Consider the following 24,553-nt stretch of genomic DNA (forward strand, 5'->3'; position numbering starts at 1 on the left):
GCTCGTGCCCCGGTCCGGGAAGACCCCACATGCCGCGGAGCGGCTGGGCCTGTGAGCCATGGCCGCTGAGCCTGCACGTCTGGAGCCTGTGCTCCGCAACGGGAGAGGCCACAACAGTGAGAGGCCCGTGTACCGCAAAAAAAACCAAAACAAAACAACAAGACAACTATATGCTGTCTACAAGAGACTCATTCCAACTTTAGGACATACATAGGCTTAAAGTGAAGGGATTAAAAAAAGATTATTCCATGCAAACGGTGTTGAGAAAACTAGACAGCCACATGCAATAGAATACAACTGGTCCACTATCTAACACTATACAGAAAAATCAACTCAAAATGATTAAAGACTTGAATGTAAAACCTGAAATCATAAAAATCCTAAAAGAAAACACAGGCAATAAACTCCTCGACATTAATCTTTTTGTATTTGACACTAACAGCAAAGGGAAGAAAAGCAAAAATAAACAAATGGGACTACATCAACCTAAAAAGGTTCTGCATAGCAAAGGAAACCATCAGCAAAATGAAAATGCAACCTCCTGAATGGGAGAAAATTTCTGCAAACCACATGTCTTAATAGAGGTTTAATATCTAAAATATACAAGGAACTTATACAACTCAATAGCAAAAAAATAACTCAATTCAAAAAATGAGCAAAGGACCTGAATAGATTTTTTTTTCCAAAGAAGACTTACAAATGGCTAAGAAGTACATGAAAAGGTGCTCAACATCACTAATCATCAGGGAAATGCAAATCAAAACCACAATGAGATATCACCTCACACTTGTTTAGGCTAGCTATTATTATAAAGATAAGAGATAACAAATGATGCAGAGGATGAAGAGAAAAGGGAACCTTGCTAGTGTGACTGTAAATTGATACAGTCCTTTTGGAAAACAGTGTGGAGGTTCCTCAAAAAATTAAAAATAGGACTACCATATGATCCAGCAATCCCACTTCTTGGTATATATCCAAAGGAAATGAAATCGCTATTTCGCAAAGGTAGCTGCACTCCATGTTCATTGCAGCATTATTTATTATAGCCAAGACATGGAAACAACCTAAGTGTCCATCAACAGATGAATGATTAAGAAAATGTAGTATGTATATACAATGGAATATTATTCAGCCTTTAAAAAGAGGGAAATTCTGCCATTTGCAACAGCATTGATTAACCTGGAGGGCATTACTCTAAGGAAATAAGCCAGACAGAGACAGACAAGTACTACATGATATTACTTATAGGTGGAATTTAAAAGTCAAACTCACAGAAACAGAGGGTAGAATGGTGGTTGTCAGGGGGTTGCGGGGTGGGAGAAATAGAGAGATGCTGGTAAAAGGGTACAAACTTTCAGTTATATGATAAATAAGGTCTTAGGATCTAATGTATAATATAGTGACTACAGTTGATAATACTGTATGGTATCACTGAAATCTGCTAAGCGATTAGAACTTAAGTGTTCCCACTGTAAAAGAAAAAAAAAAGGTAAATATGTGACGTGATGGTCATATTAACTTGACGGTTAGGAATCCTTTCCCAACAAATATGCGTATCAAATCGTCATCTCTTACACTTTAAATGTATTACAATTTGTCAGCTATACCTCAATAAAACTGAAGAAAAAAACTAAACATAAAAGTGAAAAGAAGTGAAAACTCCAGACTGACTTTTGAATGAACCTGAAGGAAATGAGCATGTAACCCTTGCTCACCACTGTTGAATGAAGAGCCCTAACTTAAGGCATAATCAAAATTTAGCCACAAAGTAATTCAGTGAAGTATTCAGTGGGATTTAATTAAGTAGATTTTTTAATGCACCCCGAAAAGTTCACTTTATTTGACATTTTTATTTCAGGAGGGAAATTGTTCATCTATGCCATGTCACTTGAGTTTTGTTTCATATTTATTCACAAAGATAATCAGATCTAAATGCTTTTCTATTCATGGGAAAGCAAAATGGTTCCTGGGCACTTGTGAAGCCTGAGCCGATCAGTGATAAAAGATGAACACAACACTCTGAATAATAATCCGAACAATTTAGAATATTAGGGCAGAAAGACTTGTTCAGCGAGTCACTGCTTTCTGCCAGAATTCTTTCACCTTTTGAGGCTACAATGTTAGAAATTATATTTGGGGGGCATGATGTTGACCTTTCTGTTACAATATAAATTATTAAAACAAAGAAACAGGTATTTTTACTTTCCTTTGGTTCTTAATATACAGTGTTACTAGTATCCTGGTAATCTAAATAGATGATTGTGGGATTTTCTGACAGTAAATGTGGCACTTACCCATTCGAAGACATTCCAGAGAAGCTTGGCCCCAGTTCCTTGTATATGAAGACTCGATATAGTAGCAGTGACCATGGAAAGGAATCCACGCTGTGTGCTCTGACTCGGGGCATCTACCAGGCAGCTGTGGAGGTTCAGTGGCAGGGATTTCTGTTAATAAAAAGACATTTCAAATAAAGTAAGACCTGAAGTTTCTTTAGTACATAGAATAATATATCAGCCATTAAGGAAATTTTCATCGCCTATCATTATTTTTTTTAAGCTCTAATGGTAATCATTTGGATATGCCATTTCTATTATTGAGTATTCTTTTTACTTTATCGTTTTTTTTTTCATTTAAAATGTATTTCCATAGAAGGTACTATGGTATAACGGCGGTCAATCCCATTCAGAATTAATCATGTAAATCTATAGATAACCACAAAGACGTTAATAAGTTCCCCTAAAAGGTCGACCAGAAATAATTTGCAAAGGCAGTCTTCCTTCTAGACGTTTTTCCTTTTCTAGGATCCTAGCCCCTATAAAACCTTCTTAGCTATGACTGACATTGATGTTATAACTAAATGGTATAGGTAGAATTCTAGGACTCTACCACTGCCCGACTCTATAACTGTATTCTAGGACTGTATCACTGTAATATCACTGACTCTGATGAACCTACACATATTCTGATAAAATTATTTTGATATAGCTGTGCTGTCAACATCAAAAGTAATCATCATTTCCTGAGGACTCTGACATCATAGTTTCAGAGGCCTATCCCAATAATAAAAATTCAGAAATGTATAAAGAGGAAATTAACTCTAGCAATGAAGAAAAATTTCTCTCTCTGTTATTTTGATCTATGTATATTTGTTTATTGCCAGGTCAGTCTTTGGTTAGGTGAAGGAATATGTTTTATCTTATCCTTAAGCTACCCCAAAACATGTGACTGTTTAAGAATATCAACGGTGGTTTGTATTAGCTTATTGAGAAAATTTCAAATCCCTTGATTGTTTTTGTGGATTCAATTACCGTCTGATCTTTTGCAGAGAAAATAAAAACTTTCATTGCAATTTGCTGTCTTCCAATAGCCGTCAAGATCCATATAAACACACGCTGACTTCAGTCTGGGCTCATCAGTGGCCCAATTAGTGTATCTCACCCTCCATTTATCGGTCCAAACATATTCATTATTGGTCTGCAAGAACAAAAACAACCATTAACATGGAGCCTGGCTTCGTTCAGAAAATACCAAAAGAACCCAGCAAGGAGTAAAAAGTATATTTAAGACTGTGATTTGACAAAGAATCTTCAACATTTGGGAATAAAAAGAACATTATAAATTATTTCTACCAACTCAAATTCAGGAAATGCAGCCTTTTTTAAGAAAAAACTACTTCTTAAAGCTCCCCATGAAGACATCGTTGGAAGCTATTCTGAAAAACACAGACTTAAAAACCTATGTCTTATTCTAGAAAACTCTCTTTACTTGCAGGCCCTCAGTGCAAAAGAGGGGTTTTACCTTCAGAACAAACAAAACACGTGTTATATTATCATTGAAATGATAATAAAAACTAAGTCATTTTCATTGAACTCATGGACCCCTGAGAGAAACACTTATCTCTTCTAACCTTCTTACTGTTTGGCTGTTGAAACAGGGCCAACGACAAATGACTTATGCAAGGTGACATGGGTGGATAAGAGAGGAGCCTAGGGTCTCTTACTTTCCAGTTAGGTGGTCTTTCAACCAAAAGGAATCTGATGGCATCTTTTAAAGATAACTGTTTTATTCAATTTGCATACTTCTTATTAAATTTATTTGGGCAAATTTATGGTCACATACAAATTAATTGACAACATCAAAAAGATTACTTATCAATAATGTTCTTTTGACAGTCTAAAAGAAATTTTACAGGTAAAGCCTCACAAGAGATGCTATATAACTTTAATCAGAGATAAGTGAATTTTTAAACCATTCAAACAGCTGTCCCCCTTTTAACTGCATTATTTAATTTACCAAAGCAATTACCAAAGATTTAATGACAAAATCAAAAGCACGCATTATCTCAAGTTAGAATTTTGTAGTATTCTACCATATTTAATCAAATAATGCTGGCATAATCATTAACTCCATAGATGTAATAAATATAACAGTATTGTTTTAGTTATAAATGTTGGGATGATGGAAAGCTATTTAATCTTTCCAACAATAAATAAAAGCCTATTTTAAACTCGTAAGAGAATTGGGACCATATCTGCGAGAAGAAAATATATGAATTATCAAGAGAATTAGTTACTAAAAATAGATTCAACATAGAAGTAAAAATGCCGTGCTTAAGTTTAAACACAGAAATCATTGTGTAACTACTTACTTTTAAATGGTCACTAACCTACTTAGGAAATACTCATCGCAAGAAGTGTAAATGTTGATCTCTGCATCATGGTAGAAGAAGTTCTACAAAGTCTGGCACCAGTCTACTTTCCAGCTATATCCCCTTACCTCCTTTTATTTCTTCTTGGTACTCCTTCCTTATGAGCCACCATCCTAGACCACATCTGTAAAGTCTGACTTTCTCCGAGAAGCCCTGTTGGTCCTCTCCCCTTGCACAAATGATCGCTTTTCTCTCCTCTCCCAGCACTTTGTATCTACCTCTCTTTGACACTGCATTATCTCTTAATTTCTTGTTGACACCTCTATTTATTGTACTAGGAAGTTTGCTGATTGACTAGTTGGATGGATGGATGGATGGATGGAGGGAGGGAGGATAGACGGATCCCCTGTCTTCAGAGAAGACTCAGTTTAGGAAAACTTTGGCAACTCCCACACCACTCTTAATTCCGTGCCTTAACCCTCACTCTACACCATCTTTTGCCAACCTTCCTTCTCTGTTATGGAATACAGGGAATTGACCGCAATGAAATCTGTCACACACGGATGGAAGCTGCACAGCTTCAGAACAGATAGCAACTCTAGAATGACTTTTCACAAAAAATAAGGACTATCCTCATCGCACAGGAACTATGCCCCTGACGCTTTCTTTTTTTTTTTTTTTTTTTTTTTTTGGTACGCGGGCCTCTCACTGCTGTGGCCTCTCCCGTTGCGGAGCACAGGCTCCGGACGTGCAGGCTCAGCGGCCATGGCTCACGGGCCCAGCCGCTCCGCGGCATGTGGGATCTTCCCGGACCGGGGCACGAACCCGCCTCCCCTGCATTGGCAGGCGGACTCTCAACCACTGCGCCACCAGGGAAGCCCCCTGACGCTTTCTTAATTCCTATGGCATAGTTGTAATCATGACACTAGAAAGAAATAAGTTAATAAATAAAACTGTTTAGATGCAGAACTTAATTTTCATATTCAAAATATACAGTAACACTGTATATTAAAAACCTAAGGAAAGTAAAAATAATAATATCAGTTAGGTAAGTCTTAGTTTGATTTCTGACATAAAATCACTAACTTGCTAGATCCTTGCACTGGGTCCTAGAGAGATTGGGTCTTGTACATGTCAGTATCATTTCCAAAGCCCAGCAGGTTTTTACCCGCAACAAGTACTCAACAGAATGAACAGAAGAGAAGCATATTCAATCACAATTTATCAATCATGTCAAGTCGCACATGTTTCCAGCATCTTACCAAGTTACTGTTCAGGGCGATCCACACAGGCTCATTCAGCGTTTGCATCTGCATCCATGCAAATGCATTACCATAGGGATCCAGAATGCTAGCAATCAGGGAAGCGTGAAGCTGGCAATAATCATCTGCTTCACGCCACTGAAGCTTTAATTTCATGAGTGAATAGCTACTTTCGCCATATTTAATAAAGCCATCTGTTGGAATTGTTGTTGGAGAACTAGGCAAGGAAGGGTCTGGAATAAAAAATTATTTCCATTAATATTAAACATTACCTGAGTGCCATCGGTACATGAGTTCTATACCTCACACATCCTAAAAAGAATCTGAACAGCACAATTCAGAGCGTCAGGTGTTAAGCATATTTTCATGAGCCATTTCACACCAGAACACAAAGTTCTATTTTTTAATCAGTATGCCTGATTGAATTAAGTCATTTCCAAACTCTATTTAGAATATTAAGGTAAATACACGATCAAGTTTCTAAACTATAAAACCAAAAAGACTTGCAAATACTATGAGATCTAGTATCTGGATGAAAGACACGCCACAGTTTAATCCCATAAATTAAAGATCATCTATCATCCTGTCAACACGAATCTTTTTTTTTTTTTTTCCCATCTTGGTCAAACTTTAAGGTCAAGAACAGTCTTCCTCTCCTTCCTTTCCCCGCTCTGTTCCATTCCACCCATGAATTTGCATCTATTTGTATCTATTTGACTTCACCTGTGAATCATGTACCTTCAAGAAATTGGTTTATGCTCTGGAATGAAGCCATGTAACAGTTCCCACTTCATTTAACCTTGATCTCAGGATCAAGCTTTAATCTTATGATGATTTCCCATGTGAACCCCATATCTTATCCAAACTGAAGCCTTTGCAAGCTGGCGTCACTCTGGCTTTCCGATCTTTCCTCCTCAATCTCTCAGCATGTGTTTCTAATAACTACTCTAGACCCACCCATACTTTGGGCCACTTACTGTCAAGACCCCAAAAACTCTTGTTTCTGGGTGCCTTAGCTGATGCCTTAGGGCAGAACAGAGGTCAGCGGATGACAGCCAGAGGGTGAAATCTGGCCTGTTGTGTTTTTGTAGCCCATGAGTTTTTAAATGGTTGGGGAAAAAAAAACAATGAAAAATATTTTGTGACATGTAAACAATACATGAAATTCAAATTTGTGTAAAGTTTCAGTGGAACTCGGCCACACTCATTTGTTTACCTACTGTCTACGTTTACGTCATTTGTTTACGTACATGTCTACAAAGCCTGCAATATTTATAATCGGTCTCTTACAGAGAAAGGTTGCCAACCCCTGGTCTAGGGTTCTAGATGTCCCTGCCTACCGATGTTGTCTTGGCCAATTCTCCAACCTGCTCCACTGTATACCGACCCAACCCACCATGTGCCTTGTTCTGTCACTCCAAGAACGCCAAACTTTCTTTTGAAGACGCTGGTAAGGCAACAATTTTAATTCAGCAAGGAGGGCAGCTTCCCCTTTCTTCTGCTGTTGCTGCCACCGTGTGTTGACAGAATAGCATTAAACCAAGAGGCCCAGCCCCGGATTCTTACATGTTACAGCCGGTAGGAAGTAAACAGTCTCATCATTTCCCAGCTTGGAGAGAGCTGGGTTTGTCTTAACAACATGGGAAAAGTTCTGGACTGCTAAAAGTGGCCAATGAAGCTTGAGATAAAGCTTTAAGAAGCTTCACCAAAGGCTATATGCAGCCAGGAAATCAGCTCATTTATCCAATTAGCTTGTTTATTAAAACACTCATAGAAAAAATTAAAAGGAAAAACTAAATTACTGAGAGGTTATTTTCAGGTGGTCATATTATGGGTAATTTTTTCTCTTTATGCTTTTCTGTATTTTCTAAAATTTCATCAAGGGACATGTGTTTCATCAAGGGATTGTTTTTAAGTGTTTTATATTCATATGTATTCATTCATGTTTTTATTTATGTATCTTTATATATTTACATGAATTCATATATATTCATTCATACATACTCATATATATGAATAAAAACAACACTGTTTTATTTCTTATTTATTTAATTTTATTCTTTTGGCCACGTTGCACAGATTGCGGGATCTTAATTCCCCAACCAGGGATCAAACCCAGGCCCCAGCAGTGAAAGTCCTGAGTCCTAACCACTGGACCACCGGGAACTTCCTGAAAACAACATTGTTTTAAAAAAATACTGAACACGCATTCTTTGTTGAAATTTTAGAAAATATAGAAAAGTATAAAAATGAGAAAAAAATTACTTAGAATCTCACCATCTCAATATTTTAGTGTTTCCTCATAATTGTTATATATAGAGAGATATATATAGATGTAGAGACATATTATATATAATATAAATGCAAATATATATACATAGAGAGAGAGCATTAGAAAGAGACAGTTTTTGATAAATGAAGAAAAATATAATAGTACAATGAAGGAACTAAAGGTCTCAATCCCACAATGCAAACATATCCACTATTCCTATTTTGATGCATTTCCATCGCCTTCTTGTTCTTTTTTTTTAAGGGGGTTCAAAGTGTTGTTTGCATCATCAGTAGTCTATAAAATTTCATATTCTGCCTTTTTCACGTTAACGCTTTCCCGAAACCTAAGTCATTAAAAATTGCCAAAATATCTTTCGTCGGCAGCAAATAGTCTATCTCTTGTGTTTACAGGAAGAAGAAAAAGAAGATTTTAAACAAGTTTAGGAATCATCATTCCCTCCTGGAAGGGGACTCTCTTCTTTCCCCAAAGATTGGAAGCACAGATGCACTACGAGTGGCCTAAGATTCTGGTGCTCAAAGGATGTAGCAGAGAGAGAAGAGGGGCATGGCCTGGACCTTCTTTTGGATCAACAGGAGGTTAGAATTCCTGCAGGATTTTGCAATCAACTGAAAATATCTTCAGTGATTTTCAGTCATTGTCATGAACTGATATCAGTTCCCTGATTCCCCAGAAAGTATAGAAAAATTTGTTAGATCCGGGAGATCAAGTAGCTTCTAATTCAAGCTCCTCTGAGAGCTCTGCTCAGGGTGACAGCAACCCACCTCATCTTCAACCCTCATCTCTAATCTATCTTTTATTTTCTGAACCTCTTATGCAGCCAAACGTTTCTATTCTAATTTCACTAGAAACTAAAATGCACACGACCATAATCTTGATTCTTGGTCGATACCCACGTATCTGTTTTATTTTCCTTGCACCATAGTTAGGCTTCCTAAGATGAAAAAAGGATCACAAATAAGACAACGACATTTTTAGAGACACAGAATACATAACAAGTAATGAGGCATATAGGGTGTTTGGGGGCAATGGTTCTCAAATTACGCAAATTGAAGTGAGGTATCCCTACTCTGACATTTTTTTTTTTTAAGGTAGAGGTAAGCAAACATCCCAAATTTCTAACAAAATTAGAAAAAGTGTCAACCTCTAGTTTAATCTGTGTAAACTTTCTGGTAATGGATGAGGGGGCACATTCATGAATAAATTACAGAATATATCCTTTTTGTCTGTCACAGGCGTCCACGGATGAAAGTGAGAATCAAATAAACATGTTGATGGGGCCTTCCCTGGCGGTCCAGTGATTAAGACTCCGTGCTTCCACTGCAGGGGGCGCAGGGTTGATCCTTCGTCGGGAACTAAGATCCCACAGGCCACACAGCACGGCCCCCCCCCAAAAAATTAATTATTTAATTTAAAAAAATTTTAAAAAACGTGTTGATGTGCAAGGGAAGGGTCACTTTTTAAAAACAAACCTTTATTTTTTTAGAGCAGTTTAAGGCTCACAGCAAAATTGAGAAGAATGTCACTTTTTAAAAAGTATGGAAAAACGACCTCTTACAGCCCAGTGAGGTCCGGTAGGACTTACCGGGAAGTGTCTGGCATACATAACCTCGCTTACTGTCACAGGTGTCATCCATCCATTTTCCTGCATCCCTTGACTTCCCTCCGATAATAAGAACACAGTCAGCCTGTATATTCATGGAGAAGAAAAAAAAAGCCAAATGTGGATCGATAATTCTTTAAACCAATTCATTAATAAGCAAAAAAAAAAAAAAAAAATCCTTTATCCCTAACCTCCAACTTTTAGGATAGTCCTAATTCATTTACAGCATGTTCAATTCATCCATACTTTCCATGCAACTGGCCAACTTCCACGCAGATCCCTCACTGAACCCTTGCTATTTTAATTGAAAATTAAGCAGAGTTGGATAAATTTTGGAGCTGGTTCTGAGAAATGCTGCTGTCAGAAATCTCATTAATTCCCTGAAAGCTACCATAGCTTTCACCAGGGCCAGAGCCGCCTTCTTAGCCTCCAGCCTCATTATCCCATGAGTCCCAACTATCAGGAACCCCTAACCGTACATTTCAAAGATTCTCTGCTCATACCCATCTCCCTTCTTAGCTATTCTTACCTTTCATTATCCTGGCTCAGCATCTCTGCTCTAAACCAGGAAACCTACACAGAACAAGCATGCTTCCACTACACAAGGCATGTGAACATTTCTCTCCCACTCTCTTTATCAAACTATATTTAATCCTCTTCATTTTACAAGTCCTGAAATTGTAACAACACAATATATGTGTTTTGATTCCAGTTTTGTGGAATACAAACTTTATATTTTTACACACACTAAGAAAAAAATCTCGGAATAAAACCAACAAAACAGTGGGGTTTTTTCCCCCTGGAAGGTGAGTTTACAGATTTTGTTTCTTTCTGTTGTTTCTCCTTTTCATTATGTTCTAAAAACAAAAAACTTGTGCAACAATGAACTTTTTTGTATTAAATGAAATTTACCACTCATCCACAAAATCTTTCTAAGCAAACCCTATCTCACTCCAGTCTACTTTTCAGCCCTCATTTATGTAATAAGGATCGAAAGAATTTCTCCCCAGAAAGTCACTTACCCACAACCAGAATATATCTACCCTACACATAGCTACCAAATTAATGATCAGAAAGATGCCATCTTGATGAGATTGTTTTTCTGCTCAAACCTTTTTTTTGTTCTTTTTTTTTTTTTGCTGCCTATCTGACAAAGTCCAAACTCTTTCTTAGGGCATCTAAATTTCTCTGAATTCTGCTATCCATGTTCTAAAGTTGACGCCTACTTCTTTTCTGCATGAAACTCCTACTATATCTAAAGCTCTTTACTTCTGCCCAAACCCATCTTGTGCCTTTTTCTTAAAGAAATTAATGATCAGAAAGATGCCATCTTGATGAGATTGTTTTTCTGCTCAAACCGTTTTTGTTTGTTTTTTTTTTTTGCTGCCTATCTGACAAAGTCCAAACTCTTTCTTAGGGCATCTAAATTTCTCTGAATTCTGCTATCCATGTTCTAAAGTTGACGCCTACTTCTTTTCTGCATGAAACTCCTACTATATCTAAAGCTCTTTACTTCTGCCCAAACCCATCTTGTGCCTTTTTCTTAAAGACTTTATTCACCTTTCCCACTTAACGCGACCTTCCCATCCTCTTGCCATGATCCCCTAATCATGATATTTTAAACTTCTTGGGAAGAAGACCCACATTCTTCTTCACACGGCTTCTTTCCATCAAATGAAGAACTCCACAGATATGTGCTGCCTGATTAGATCACTACATCCCACAGTAAGTTTCTTTCCTCCTAACTACTATCATGCTTTACAGCTGATCTTCTCATTACACACTTTCATTTTGTTCCTGTCGTCTTTCTTGTAGAAGACTTGGGGTCTAGCTAAGGTGTAAGCTTCTTCAAGATAGAATAAATCTTATGTGCCTTCATGTATTCCACAATGCCTGTATGGTGTTTAACACTGATTAGTCGGCTTCAATGATATAAGATTAAAAATAGTGAAAATGTTCATTGCAGCTCTACTTACAATAGCCAGGACATGGAAGCAACCTAAGTGTCCATCGACAGAGGAATGGATAAAGAAGATGCAGCACATATACACAATGGAATATTACTCAGCCATAAAAAGAAACGAAATTGAGTTATTTGTAGTGAGGTGGATGTACCCAGAGTCTGTCATACAGAGTAAGGTAAAAGTCAGAAAGAGAAAAACAAATACCGTATGCTAACACATATATATGGAATCTAAAAAAAAAAAAAAAAGGCCATGAAGAACCTAGGGGCAGGACGGGAATAAAGACACAGACCTACAAGAGAATGGACTTGAGGACACGGGGAGGGGGAAGGGTAAGCTGGGACGAAGTGAGAGAGTGGCATGGACATATATACACCACCAAACGTAGCGTAGATAGCTAGTGGGAAGCAGCCGCGTAGCACAGGGAGAGCAGCTCGGTGCTCTGTGACCACCTAGAGGGGTGGGATAGGGAGGGTGGGACGGAGACGCAAGAGGGAGGAGATATGGGGATATATGTATATGTATAGCTGATTCACTTTGTCGTAAAGCAGAAACTAACACACCATTGTAAAGCAATTATACTCCAATAGAGATGTTAAAAAATAAATAAGTAAATAATTTAAAAAAATTTTTTTTAAAAAAGAAGCAATTGTCTGTCTCTTGGGTTAATGCACTTAGCACTTAGCAGAGTGTTTGACACATAGTAAGCACTCTGCAAACAGTAGCTCAATCATGATGATGATGACGATGATACCTTTAGAAGCAGTAGGAGCCTGCAGAACTACACCCCAAATACTTCAACAGTTTCAAGAGTTTAGGGGTAGCTGATGCAAAGAACATTGCTAACTCTGGGTTCAAGTGTACGTGCTGACTACAACACGGGCCCGTACTGGAGCTGGCTCTCCCCATTCCTCACTGGTATCACCACCTATGTCCTCCCACCCCCAACCCAAAGACGGAGAGTTCTTAACTGAACGTATACCCCTTCCTTCAAGGCTGGCTCAGTCTGAAACAGTTCAAAGGTGCAAGAATGAATCAGATCAAGGAGTACTCTGGCAGAATTTTTCACGGAAGATTAATCACTGAGATGTTGACCTGAGGCGAACTGAGAGCATGTGGAGAGGTGACCTGAACGTGATATTTACATCTTCGTAAGAAAGACTGCTCCTCCTCCCACCAGGGTAACCTTTCCCCCAGTTTGTGTAATGAACTCCTCGTCCGTCCGTCCAAAGGAAGGTGTGCTCTGAATTGACATCATTCAGCCCAGTCCAGGTGTTAAAAGTGGAGTTTTTCATATGATATGTAAGGAATGCTGAAAGAAAGTTTCACGAGATAATTGTGAACTTCGACGGGAAAGACTCCAATGTCAAAAATACTCAGAATACGTTAATTTACAAACACCGAGCACGTGATCAATGTCTTTCTTATCATTTAAAAGCACTTACCATGAAAACAAACACATTCTAACCTGAGCAGCATGTTACCACTGCAGATTTGGACTTTGAAAAGTTTCTCATCATGAAAGTCTAGGTTATACCTGGGTCGCTGCAGAGTGTCGTATAGGTTGTGCCCTTTACCCGAGGACACCGGGGCACACGGCGCCGGCGGGGCTGAACTCCACCCTATGCCCCGCCCTCCGTTTTGCACACCCAGATGTGGGCTGTGGCTGCCTACCATCCTACAGGAGGAGGTGCATTTTCCTAGTTCACGTACGGCCATCCTGCACTAGTCAGCAGGTGCCCTGTTTCTAGCAAATAAGAGAACCTGATTATACTGGGTGGGCCAAAAAGTTCGTTCGGTTCTGCCATAGGGTGTTATGGAAAAAATCCGAACGAACTTTTTGGCCAACATAATAATAACCAGGGGCCAAAGAGAGCTCTTAATCTAAAAAAGTTCTGAAAATAAAAACTATTTGTCAAAACGAAAAAGCATGAGGCTGTCAAATGATCACCACCTTGGACTGCCAAACCAAAAGAGCTACCCAAATGGGACTCCTCCAGGGCAGCCATTTCCGAGGGGTCAGCAGCCATCCACGTCCACCGCGCATGCTTGGACCCAGGGGGCATCCTGGTGCTAAGTGCTCACATCGTTGGGAGAGAAATTCAGAGAAAGCAGGACAAACGTGGCCTCTTGCTTCTTTATCAATTCTGTGGCAGAGGGGATGGTGGCAAATATCCAGAAACTGTAAAAGGCTTAAATGTACATGTTCCCAACCCTTCTCCAGCAGCCCATCTCCATGCCTGCCACACCATGGCAGCTGCCTTCTGAGGCCAGCAACCTCACCTGCCAGGAGCTGTGGACACCAAGGACACTAGATGGACACCGAGTGAATGAGCACGGACTCTACAGGACATTTTCCAAACTCTGCTTAAACACGACTCCTGAATGCACATAGGAAACCAAAGGACTAAGCACTTGGGTTACTAATAGAAAATGTAAAATAGAAAGCAGGCCACAGAGATTATCTGTTTATTCATATGCACAGTTCCACAGAAGGGTCATTGCTACGTGCTTACTCTTCGGCAGAGTAATAGATGCCACTACGCTGCTCAGAGATTTGCTTATTTCTCAATTAACTCAAAGTAAAAAAAAAAAAAAGAAAAGAAATTTCCTATAATATTTTTCAGAAAGAAAAGAGCATGGGTGGATATTTACTTTGTTTTCTTTTTTATTTCCTAAATAAGATCATAACTCTTGCCTTATCCCCAACTTGAAATGAAATGTGGAAAAGCTCTACCTGCCAATATTTCAACACTGACTTGTTTTCTGCCAAGAACCACAAAAAGAATTCAACAGCGTGTGCCTGTGTTGCCAGGAATAATGTTAGTTTATCTGAAAATTGTTCCCTTCTGCACATCTCTATGACCCAGGTTCTAATTTTGTTATGGCAAGAATCAGCTCTTTGTGGTAAGAGAGGGAATCAATTATTGTGTTTCTCTGCTGGGTAGCTAAGCCCAGAATGTGGTAGACCAGTTGGAGAAATGTGAGAATGATATTCCTGAATTTTTTTTTATTGTGTGCTATGGTTTGACACTTTCCTTCCAGTGTCTGGCAAGCTGCTGAACTTGTCAAAGGTTCTCAGTGAAAGCTTGATTGATTTACCGTAGAATGTGTTCCAAGAAAGCACATGGTAGCATTTATGGAGTGAAATTAACATTTAGGAGAGCGCCACACAGCGTTCCAAGGTCTCGTTTCTTTCTTATCTTTTTTGAGGTATATCATTTTTTTCCAGTAAATGATTTTGGAAGTCAAAGAACCTCAGAACCAAAAGGGAACTTAGAAATCATCCAGTCTACATCTTTCCCCAACGACATCGCATAAATTCCTACACACAACAAATATGTATTAAGCATCTTCCATGCTACATACCAGTCAACATATATGACTCTGCAGCACCCATTTCAGTACCTTCCAACAAAAGCATTTTCACAGCCCTTTAAAAAAACTCACAAAGCATCCCATCCAATTAGTTCTAACTGTTAGAATAACCTCCTAATTTTGAGCCTAAATTTGTTTCCCTGTAACTGCCACTCATGGGTTCTAAGTCTTCCTTCTTTAGTGGGACGGTCCTTCAAAGTTCACATCCTCTCTTCCGGGCTGTGAAACCTAGGGTCTTTCAAACCGTCCTCACTCGCTGCTGGCTGTGGTTTCCAAACCTTCATCAGTTTAGCTGCTGTCATCTGAAAGGCCTGCAGTTGGTCAACATCATTTTTAAAGTGACTAATTTAACCTAATATCTACTGCAAGTAAGGTGGCCCCAAAAAGACCATGTGAAAGGGGTCAAGTACCTTTCTCTCGACCACATATAATGAATTTTACAATCTGCTCTATGTAAGTGGTGTGTTTCTTCATCCTGTTCTTCAAAGCTCTGGCTTATCCTTATGTTTTATCAAATTTTTTTTCTCCATTTGTTCAAAGTTCATATTGAAAAATTAGTTTTATTGCATTATAAATTCTATATCAAGTGACTAGAAGAGCAGTAAATAGAAAATGAGCAATTTTTAATTTTATTCCTGGAACTACTCTTCTTCTTTGACTCTTCGGTGAAAAAACTGGTCTGGCAGAAACAGACGGAGTTGAAGCTGGAAGACCCAGTTTGACTCCCAGTCCTGCCCCTTACCCTCTAAGCTCCCTGATCTAAGTCTCCCTGAGCACATTTCCTCATTCACAAGGGACTAATGATTCCTGCTTCATAGACTTGTTATGAAAATGGAAAGGCAATTTACATGGAAAACGCTCAGCATAAGGCCTACAACTAATAAAATAGCTCTCAATACGTGCTTGTTTTCCCTTCCTAGTCTTTACTCTGGAACACCAAAAAATCATTTACCATAAGCAACATTCTACCATTTTAGGGGAAAAAGTTACGTATATATGTGCATCACTGACTGTAAAACGGCCCACACACCTTGCTCTTTTTCACTGTGTATGGACGCCAGATTTCCTCCAAATCCTATGCAAGCTTTTCGTGCCTCTTGCCAAGTTTTTCTTTCTTCTTCAACAAATCCAAAGATTTTGAAACACTCGGATGGAAGGAGAAAAAAATCATAGGGATTACATAAAGATAACAGTATTTGCTCTAAAGAAATCAAAATGATCCATGAAGATTAGAGCTAAATATACATTTGCTTACAACCAAATAGAAATGCAAAAAATTGTTAGTTTTATTACCCATCAGCTTTCTTTGCAAAGCTTTTTCTCCCTTGGGACAAAGGGCACAAGTATTTGGGTAATACTGTCAAGTTTACTATCAATTCCCACAGAGAATTTAACATGGAATTTCCACATATTCTTGCCTCAAATTTTTTAAAGTGATGAGGCAAGCAAACATTAACTTGAAGCTGAAAGATTTGCATTGCCATTCTCCACGCCAGTCAGTGACATGACTGCAACTAAGTTTTCTTAGTACCTTGTAATTATAAAAATTCCAACCTTCCTTACAACCTCCTGAGACCGAGGGTGTGGTAGGGAGAGCCGTGGCATTGATACTACTGTTATGGCGTTGACAAATGAAGGCATTTGGAGAACCACAGTTAATGTCATTCCAGAACCCTGACAAAGAACAGAATAGTTAAATTAGATTTACACGCTTAAAAACACTGTTTTTTAAAAAAAATTTTTTTTAACTTTTTTTTTTAAAAACACCTTTGTATTGAAGTACAGTTGATTTACAATGTTGTGTTAGTTTTGGGTGTAAAGCACAGTGACTCAGTTATATATATCAAATTCTTTTCCATTATAGGTTATTACAAGATATTGAATAGTTTTCTGTGCCATACAGTAGGTCCTTGTGGTTTATCTATTTTATATATAGGAGTTAAAAACACTTTTTAAAATGTGTTTAGTTTATAATAGCCAAGACATGGAAGCAACCTAAATGTCCATCAACAGAGGAATGGATAAAGGAGTTGTGGTACATATACACAATGGAATATTGCTCAGCCATGAAAAAGAATAAAATAATGCCATTTGCAGCAACCTGGGTGGACCTAGAGACTGTCATACTGAGTAAAATAAGTTAGGCAGAGAAAGAGAAATATCATATGATACTGCTTATATGCAGAATCTAAAAAAAAAAAAGATACAAACGAACTTATTTACAAAACAGAAACAGACTCACAGACTTAGAAAATGAACTTATGGTTACCAGGGGGGGAAGGGGGAGGGGGATAGTTAGGGAGTTTGGTATTGACATGTACACACTGCTATATTTAAAATAAATAACCAACAAGGAAAAAAAGATAATAAAAAGCTTACCACCCCCAAAAATAAATAAATTTTAAAAATGTGTTTATATTTTATAAGCATTCTCAAAAACGGTTTATACTACAAACATCATTTTTACACAAGACAAGAAAGATCTATGTGATACCCTTTTGCGCCTTCACTTAAACCAATGAAGTTCAACTTTATAGAGAGTTTACTATAAGCAAAGCACATACTAGATGTTGCAGGTTATTATCTAAATAGCCAGTAATTGCTAATAATAATAATCTAATAAACCTTATATACGAAGCATTTGCTTAGTGTTTTAGATGTATTATCTCAATCTTCTCGACAACTGATACATTCTGTTATTATTCCCATTTTACAGATAAAGACATAGAGATAAAGGAGATAGAGAAACATTCTGGATATTTTCTTCATTCAGAACATGAAAAAATGTTTCATAAAATGAGAAGCGAGAGGATTGTGTCATTTAATTAGAGTATATGTTAAGCATCCATTCTCCTTACAAACTGAACAGTTATGTTGCTAAAATTAGAATTCTCCTTCATTCTCTCTCCTTTTCTTGTCTGATTTAAGCACACCACTTGCTACTTTTAGCCTAAGGATGTAGCAAATGACACATCACACCACAAGGCAGATTCAAGAAGATTGTGATCTTGTCTACCTGAATTTGAATACATGGTTACACAGTTTTCATCATCATTTGCAAAATTGGGTTCACCTGTGGCCCAAGCCACATAATCCACTTTGCTTCCGTCCATCCAACTGGAAAAGAAAATTCAGCCGTTTAGCAAAAATCCAATCAGAAGAGTTGGCTACAGCCTAGGGGTGGGAACAGGCAAGTCAATCAAGATGAAGACAGCACAGCAGTCGAAGCAAAGAGAAGAGAGGTTTCTAGAGAGAGCAGCAGGAAACCCCCAAAGGTCAGCGGTGCTCCCCGGGGCACTGAGATCTCCTGTAGTAACTGGATGCCTGGCTAGTCTGCCTTCTTTTCCCTCCCTGGAAGAAGTACTTTCAGTCTTGATGTGAGAGAAGAAATGGAGACCCCAGTTACCCTGGAAGTGGACCAGAAGTAAACATCCTCCCACAGGACTTCTTAGGCATGAGTCCCACAAAACAAAACCACCCACAGAGAGATGGAGAATACAGAGTTTCTCACTGGGCCTCTTCTCTGATTTTCATGTTTACTCTGGTTTCTCCTAAGGTAGGTGAGCCAATACTCATTTTCATAAATTACAGAAATTCGGGGGCCGTTCGTTAGCTGGAAGGAGACCAGGAGATCATCGAATTCGGCCCTCTCATTTGGAGGATGGTTAAAATGGATGCTTGTCCAAAGGAGCATCAAACATTTCTGATCTTTAAAGATAATGAGAGTGAGTTTGGGTCTTTCTTGCCAAAAATGGCAATAGCCGTCACATGGAACATATGTGGTTAACACATCTACGCAGGAGCCAGGAAGACATTCTTGCTCTTCAAACTTAGAAGAACGTGGGTACTAGTGAACAAGGAAAGAAACCCCCAAAAATGTACTAATTTCCTCCCTCCTGCAGCTTTTGCTGGCCCCTGAACCTAATGAAAAACAGTATAGTCATTCCTCTGAAGGGAAAGCATTTCAGGCAGTTGAAAGAATACTTCAAAGCAGTGCTCCGAAAGCAGCAAGAGTGGCAACATGAAAGGCCCCTTTGGTTCTAGGCACCAAGGACAGTCCAAATGGGAATAATTTTTCAAATAAATTCAATATTCATATCTGTATAATACATCTTCCTAGCAGACGATTTACTAACAGTTGATGACCTCCTGAAACAGAGAGGTGACATTTTGCAAGATTCAATCAGAGTCTGAGTTGTTTGAGATTTATAATGCTGACATATTTAACAGGATTTTAAAAAATTGGTTTTTGTTTTTAAGATGCTTTGTAGATTGAGAGCCCAGCAGGATTTTTTTTACATTCATTCAGCAGAACCAAAGTCTGAAAATCACTTTTTGTTGCTCATCAGAGCACTGTCTTAAGCAAAGTTGTTTTATTTTGATTTACTTACGTAAATTTTTTATCCAAGCTGATCAATAAACCAATAAAATATGCTGGCTGTGCATCATTCCTGTTTACCTAGAACATGGAAGTTTACAGATAGTTCAATCTGTACTTACATGATAAGCAAATTCTTAAATAAAACCTACGGATGAATGAGGCAGGCTATTTGGGGACTTTTCTAAGGAGGCATTCAGACATAAACTCTGTTGTATATTCAATGGTTTTCATAGAAATAAAAGGAAAAATATGCACATTATATAACAACATGCATTTATATAGCAAATACCTTAAGACATTCTCTGTAACATCAGATGCCATTAGTAATTAGACACTATTAAAGACGTTCTTTAAAACAAAGTAGCCATTTGGGATTATGTGTCTAAGGAAAGACTTCTCCACCCACATATATACTGGTGCAATATTAGGAAATATCCTGAGAATTTCAAACCATGGTATATCTACGAAGATGGAGATAAGTCATGCTACACTCCAATACCTTTGTGATCAAATGAATTTTTATTCTTTTGTTACTGTTGAACTTATTTTTTTCCTTCTCTCCCTCTTACCTCCTTTCTGGAAAACAATAAAGATGCCATGAACATTTTTAAAGAGAAAGATCAAGCCAAGGACGCTTGGAAAAAAAACAATTATACCTTCACTGTTAGCTGACAATTTTGGTACAACCAAAAAAGAGTTTTATATGAATAATCAAGCTGTACTATCTATTAACCAAGAATCTGGTTAAGATTAAGACATAAATTATAATCAACTTGCACTAAACACAAAGGATCCAGGATTGATATATAACAACTAGTTAAGAATGATAATCTCTGAAAATCAAATTAGTGAACTCAAAGCCATCAAGTCTGGATTCTCCCAAAGCCCAGGCTAAACACTGTTTCTGGGTTCTCTGATTCTCCACTGAATACTCCAGCAATCAGGTCATTCACTTCTGCGACAGCCAATACCCAGCACCCCGCCCTGACACTCACATCTTTACCCCTGACCTTAGGAGGTTCAAACTCAGCACATAATTGGAAATTGCACCAATGGGGTAGCAACCGTAGACATTGTCTTTGCTTAGCACATGTCACTGTTCCATTCTTAAATTAATCATATTCTTACATATTTCCAAAGAAACTTCTTTTCGCTTTCACTTCGGATAGAAACAAGATCACCAAAATTCCTCTTGCAAAATTCTCGTGCCTTGTCCATGGTTTCCTTCTCTTTGCTAAAATAGTACTGGTAGTCTTTGTAAATAGCCCACCCATCGTCAGTGACTGGTGGATCTGAAAAATTAGTGAAAAAAAGGTGATGAATTTTATTTAGACAAATTCAAGAATCTGGTATGTATGCTACACAAAAGTGAAAAGAACAGAGTAGCCCTATCAGAGGTATCTGCAACTCTGAGAGCTCAGAAGGAACAGGATGTTGACGCCAATACAGACTGAATTACCTAAATCCAAGTATCTACTTTCCACCAACTCTGTAAAAACTAGTTACTTTTCTTCTCAGCTAAGTTCCATGTATCTTTATTGGGTAAAAGAACTCCCAATGTTACATTCATCAATAGGAGCTGGAATGATTGACATACATACACCCATGATGTTTTAGGTTCAGAGTGGAAACTGTGAGAAAGCAGCTTTCATCTTAATCTAACAAAGAACTTGTAAAAGATGGACTTGGGTGCTTCAATGTGTAATTGAAGAACCAAGGAATTCAGGTACCAGGAGGGCTCCGAAGGCTTTTTCCCAACTACGGAATTCTATGGTTCTGTGTTATAGTAGGCTGAGTAAAAGCCCCAAAGATGCCCAGGTCTTAATCTCTGGAATCTGTGACTGTTATACAGAAAAACGTACTTTGTAGACATGATTAAGTTAAGAAGCTTCAGATGGAGAGATTACCCTAAATTATCTGGGTGGGCCCTAAATGTAAATCATAAGTATCCTTACAGAGGGAGATGTGAGTACAGAAGAAGGTGGTGATGTGACAAACGAAGGAAGATGCTACACTGCTGGTTTTGAAGATAAAGGGAGGGGCCATGAACCAACAAATGCAAGGAATGCAGCTCTAGAAGCCTGTGACAAGGAAGTAGATTCACCCTTAGAGGCTCTGGAGAGAGCATGGTCCTGCCTATCCCTTGATTTCAACCCAGGGAAACTGAGTTCACATTTCTGACCTCCAGAACTGTAAGGGAACGAATGGGTGTAGCTTTAAGCCACCAAGTTTGTGGTAATTTGTTACAGCAGCCATAGGAAACTAATACAAGAGGGCCTTGGATTTGATTCATGAAAGCTGAGAAGTGATATTAACATGCCTTATGTTTGTGCATGGAAGTATCTGTCTGGAGGAGTAGATCCAAACTTTCATGAGATTCTCAAAGATATTAAGAACCTCTTCTCTCCACCCTCCTAGGGTAAGGTTTTCTGTTTGTTTGTTTCCGTTTGTTTGTTTGTTTTTCCATTGAGAAAGGAAAGAGGAAAAAAAGGAATCTATTTTCTATTTCTATCAATATAGAAATCAGGAAAAAAGGAAACACCTACTGTCTTGAGGAGCTGGGGTTGGCTCAGGCTTTGGTGTTTGTCCTGGAAAACAAAAGAAAATTAGATATAAACAGTGCTTGAAACTGTGCTATTACATATCCTTCTTGTTTCACTATTTTCACGGGTCAATATAGCTAAAAACTTAACTGTTCTCTCTTTCTCTTCCTCCCTCCCAGTCTTCAATTCTCCTATCAGTTGTGGGGAAGAAGAATAATGAGAAACAGACTTAGGAGTTAAGAGTTAAACAGATCAGGTCCAACAATACCACCAGAAATTGGAAGACAGTTTTTTAGGCCCAAAAAGTAACATCAGAAAAAAGAAAGAAAAGAACATGAGTTTTGGAATCAGAAAGTCTAAGTTCAAATCCCAGTTTGGGGTTTAAATGTCTTACCCTTAACTTTCTCAACTGCAAAAAGGAGTTAGTCACATACGTAAAGAGATGGGGTAAAATTTGAGAGCTACTTGTATTTAGAAAGTGCTCAATAGATGTTAGTTTTACAGTGGTGCATCTTAAAATGAGCTGTGAAAGTACTTAAATTTTCATTATTTGAAACCATTAAATACGAACTATTTATTTACAAAATATAGTTTCTTCAAAAAACTTATTCTTGGGGCTTCCCTGGTGGCACAGTGATTAAGAATCCACCTGCCAATGCAGGGGACACGGGTCTGAGCCCTGGTCCGGGAAGATCCCACATGCCGCGGAGCAACTAAGCCCATGCGCCACAACTACTGAGCCTGCGCTCTAGAGCCCGCGAGCCACAACTACTGAGCCCGCGAGCCACACCTACTGAGCCCACACACCACAACTACTGAAGCCTGTGTGTCTAGAGCCCGTGCTCCGCAACAAGAGAAGCCACCGCAATGAGAAGCCCGCGTACCGCAACGAAGAGTAGCCTCCGCTCGCCGCAACTAGAGAAAGCCCTCCTGCAGCAAAGAAGACCCAACGCAGCCAAAAATAAATTAAAAAGAAACAAAAACTTATTCTTACTAAATGTTTGTTTTATGAAACGTTACATAAAATATTTTTCTTTCCAAGTAGTTACTAATACTTGGACTTTGCTGGAATCTCATAAAAGGACTCAAGTTACTTAGCTTTTGGTTTAATGAATTTAACATCTGTAAGAAGAGAGCTACTAATAATACTAAAGGAATTAGTCTTTGGTAGCTATGAGACTTTTAAAGAAAAACTGGCCACTATTCCTCCATTCTGAAAACATTGTAAACACTCTTCTAAGCAAGAGTAAGGAAAATAAGCAGACAGACGGCAGGAGAGCGGCACAGTATCTTTAGCGATGGAGCTGGAACAGTAGCCAAGGATCCCCGACAGCAGGGGGCGACGTGGTTCCATTTATCTGTCCACAGAGGAGGAAGTGATACATATTTTGGTTCAAGGGTGGACCTGTTTGTTTATCTGAAAAGAATCTGACTTGGACATGTGGAACTTTCTGAGTCACAAATCATGACGGGTAAGTATACATTGATCATTTGGGGCCATCAATAACATGGTGGGTCTTACAGCATCAGGGGCCTCAAAATGGTGCCAGTTCTTTGAACATTTCCTTGAGAAATCTGTAAGCAGCATATTCAGACTGAGGGAAACTTTCACCTGTTGGATGACTAACATGGGTCAGAGGGTGAAAATGCCCAAACAGAAACTGCACCCTCATTACTCTGCTTACGGAGTAGAACACCTACCCACTCCCATGCCTATGGGGTCTGAGCAGGAACTGCAGCTCGTGGGAATTATTTTGGAGGACGTGACTCTGGTCCAGGGTTCCCGGGTGGCCTTTTGATCTTCTGTTCCTTTGGAACATTTAACTGTGCTCAGAGACTTCATTCTTATCCTGTGAAATGATGGCCCCTGCCAATTCCCTTATTTTGTTATTTTGTTTGTTTGGTTCCACAGATAAAGGGAAGATATTGGGATCACTGGAGGTTAGTTCTCCAATCTGAGATAAAGGAGAGGGCAGATCATCATACCTTTTCGTATCTGGCAAATCCAGTTGTTAAGATGTTCACAGTTAATATCGTTCCAGGACATACCAGGGTCACCTTTCAACTCACCACAGTACTCAACATTTTGATAATTATTAGGTTCTCCATAAGCCCAATTTTCATATGAAACCTATGTTAGAAACATTACATTACAACCATTAGCCATTTTTATCAGGCCAATGCCAATCAACCATCCAAACACAAAAGGAAAGATGTTTACATTTCTTAATCGCTTCAGTTTTTTTTCACAATAGGTTTGCTTTGCAAACAAGTTTTATGAACACAGCTGGGAAAGAAATAGCTTTCATTACATGGAAACTTTTGAAGTCAAATAGAGTATATGCTATTAAGTATTATAAAATTTTCTTTCCCCCTTATTAAATAGAATGGATCCAGGGCCATGAAAGTGGGATTTTTTTTTTTTTTTTTTTTTTTTTTTGCAATACGCGGGCCTCTCACTGCTGCGGCCTCTCCCGTTGCGGA

The 24,553-nt window shown here is 38.5% G+C and overlaps 1 protein-coding gene across 1 annotated transcript in view; it reads right to left on the reverse strand.

Moving 5' to 3' along the window:
- Nucleotides 1–24,553, reverse strand: part of MRC1 (mannose receptor C-type 1) — a 100,627-nt gene that overhangs the window by 12,110 nt on the left and 63,964 nt on the right. The window contains exons 15-26 of the mRNA XM_007109853.3: nt 24,056–24,200; nt 22,073–22,114; nt 20,655–20,818; nt 19,537–19,604; nt 18,162–18,262; nt 16,677–16,819; nt 16,176–16,290; nt 12,913–13,079; nt 9,786–9,888; nt 5,911–6,143; nt 3,309–3,474; nt 2,295–2,444 (exon numbers count right to left, since the gene is read on the reverse strand). Of these exons, the coding sequence (XP_007109915.1) occupies nt 2,295–2,444; nt 3,309–3,474; nt 5,911–6,143; nt 9,786–9,888; nt 12,913–13,079; nt 16,176–16,290; nt 16,677–16,819; nt 18,162–18,262; nt 19,537–19,604; nt 20,655–20,818; nt 22,073–22,114; nt 24,056–24,200 (1,597 nt within the window). The remainder of the gene's footprint in view (nt 1–2,294; nt 2,445–3,308; nt 3,475–5,910; nt 6,144–9,785; nt 9,889–12,912; nt 13,080–16,175; nt 16,291–16,676; nt 16,820–18,161; nt 18,263–19,536; nt 19,605–20,654; nt 20,819–22,072; nt 22,115–24,055; nt 24,201–24,553) is intronic.

The sequence above is a fragment of the Physeter macrocephalus genome, chromosome 11 (genome assembly GCF_002837175.3).
Source record: "Physeter macrocephalus isolate SW-GA chromosome 11, ASM283717v5, whole genome shotgun sequence".
Classification (NCBI taxonomy): Eukaryota; Metazoa; Chordata; class Mammalia; order Artiodactyla; family Physeteridae; genus Physeter; species Physeter macrocephalus.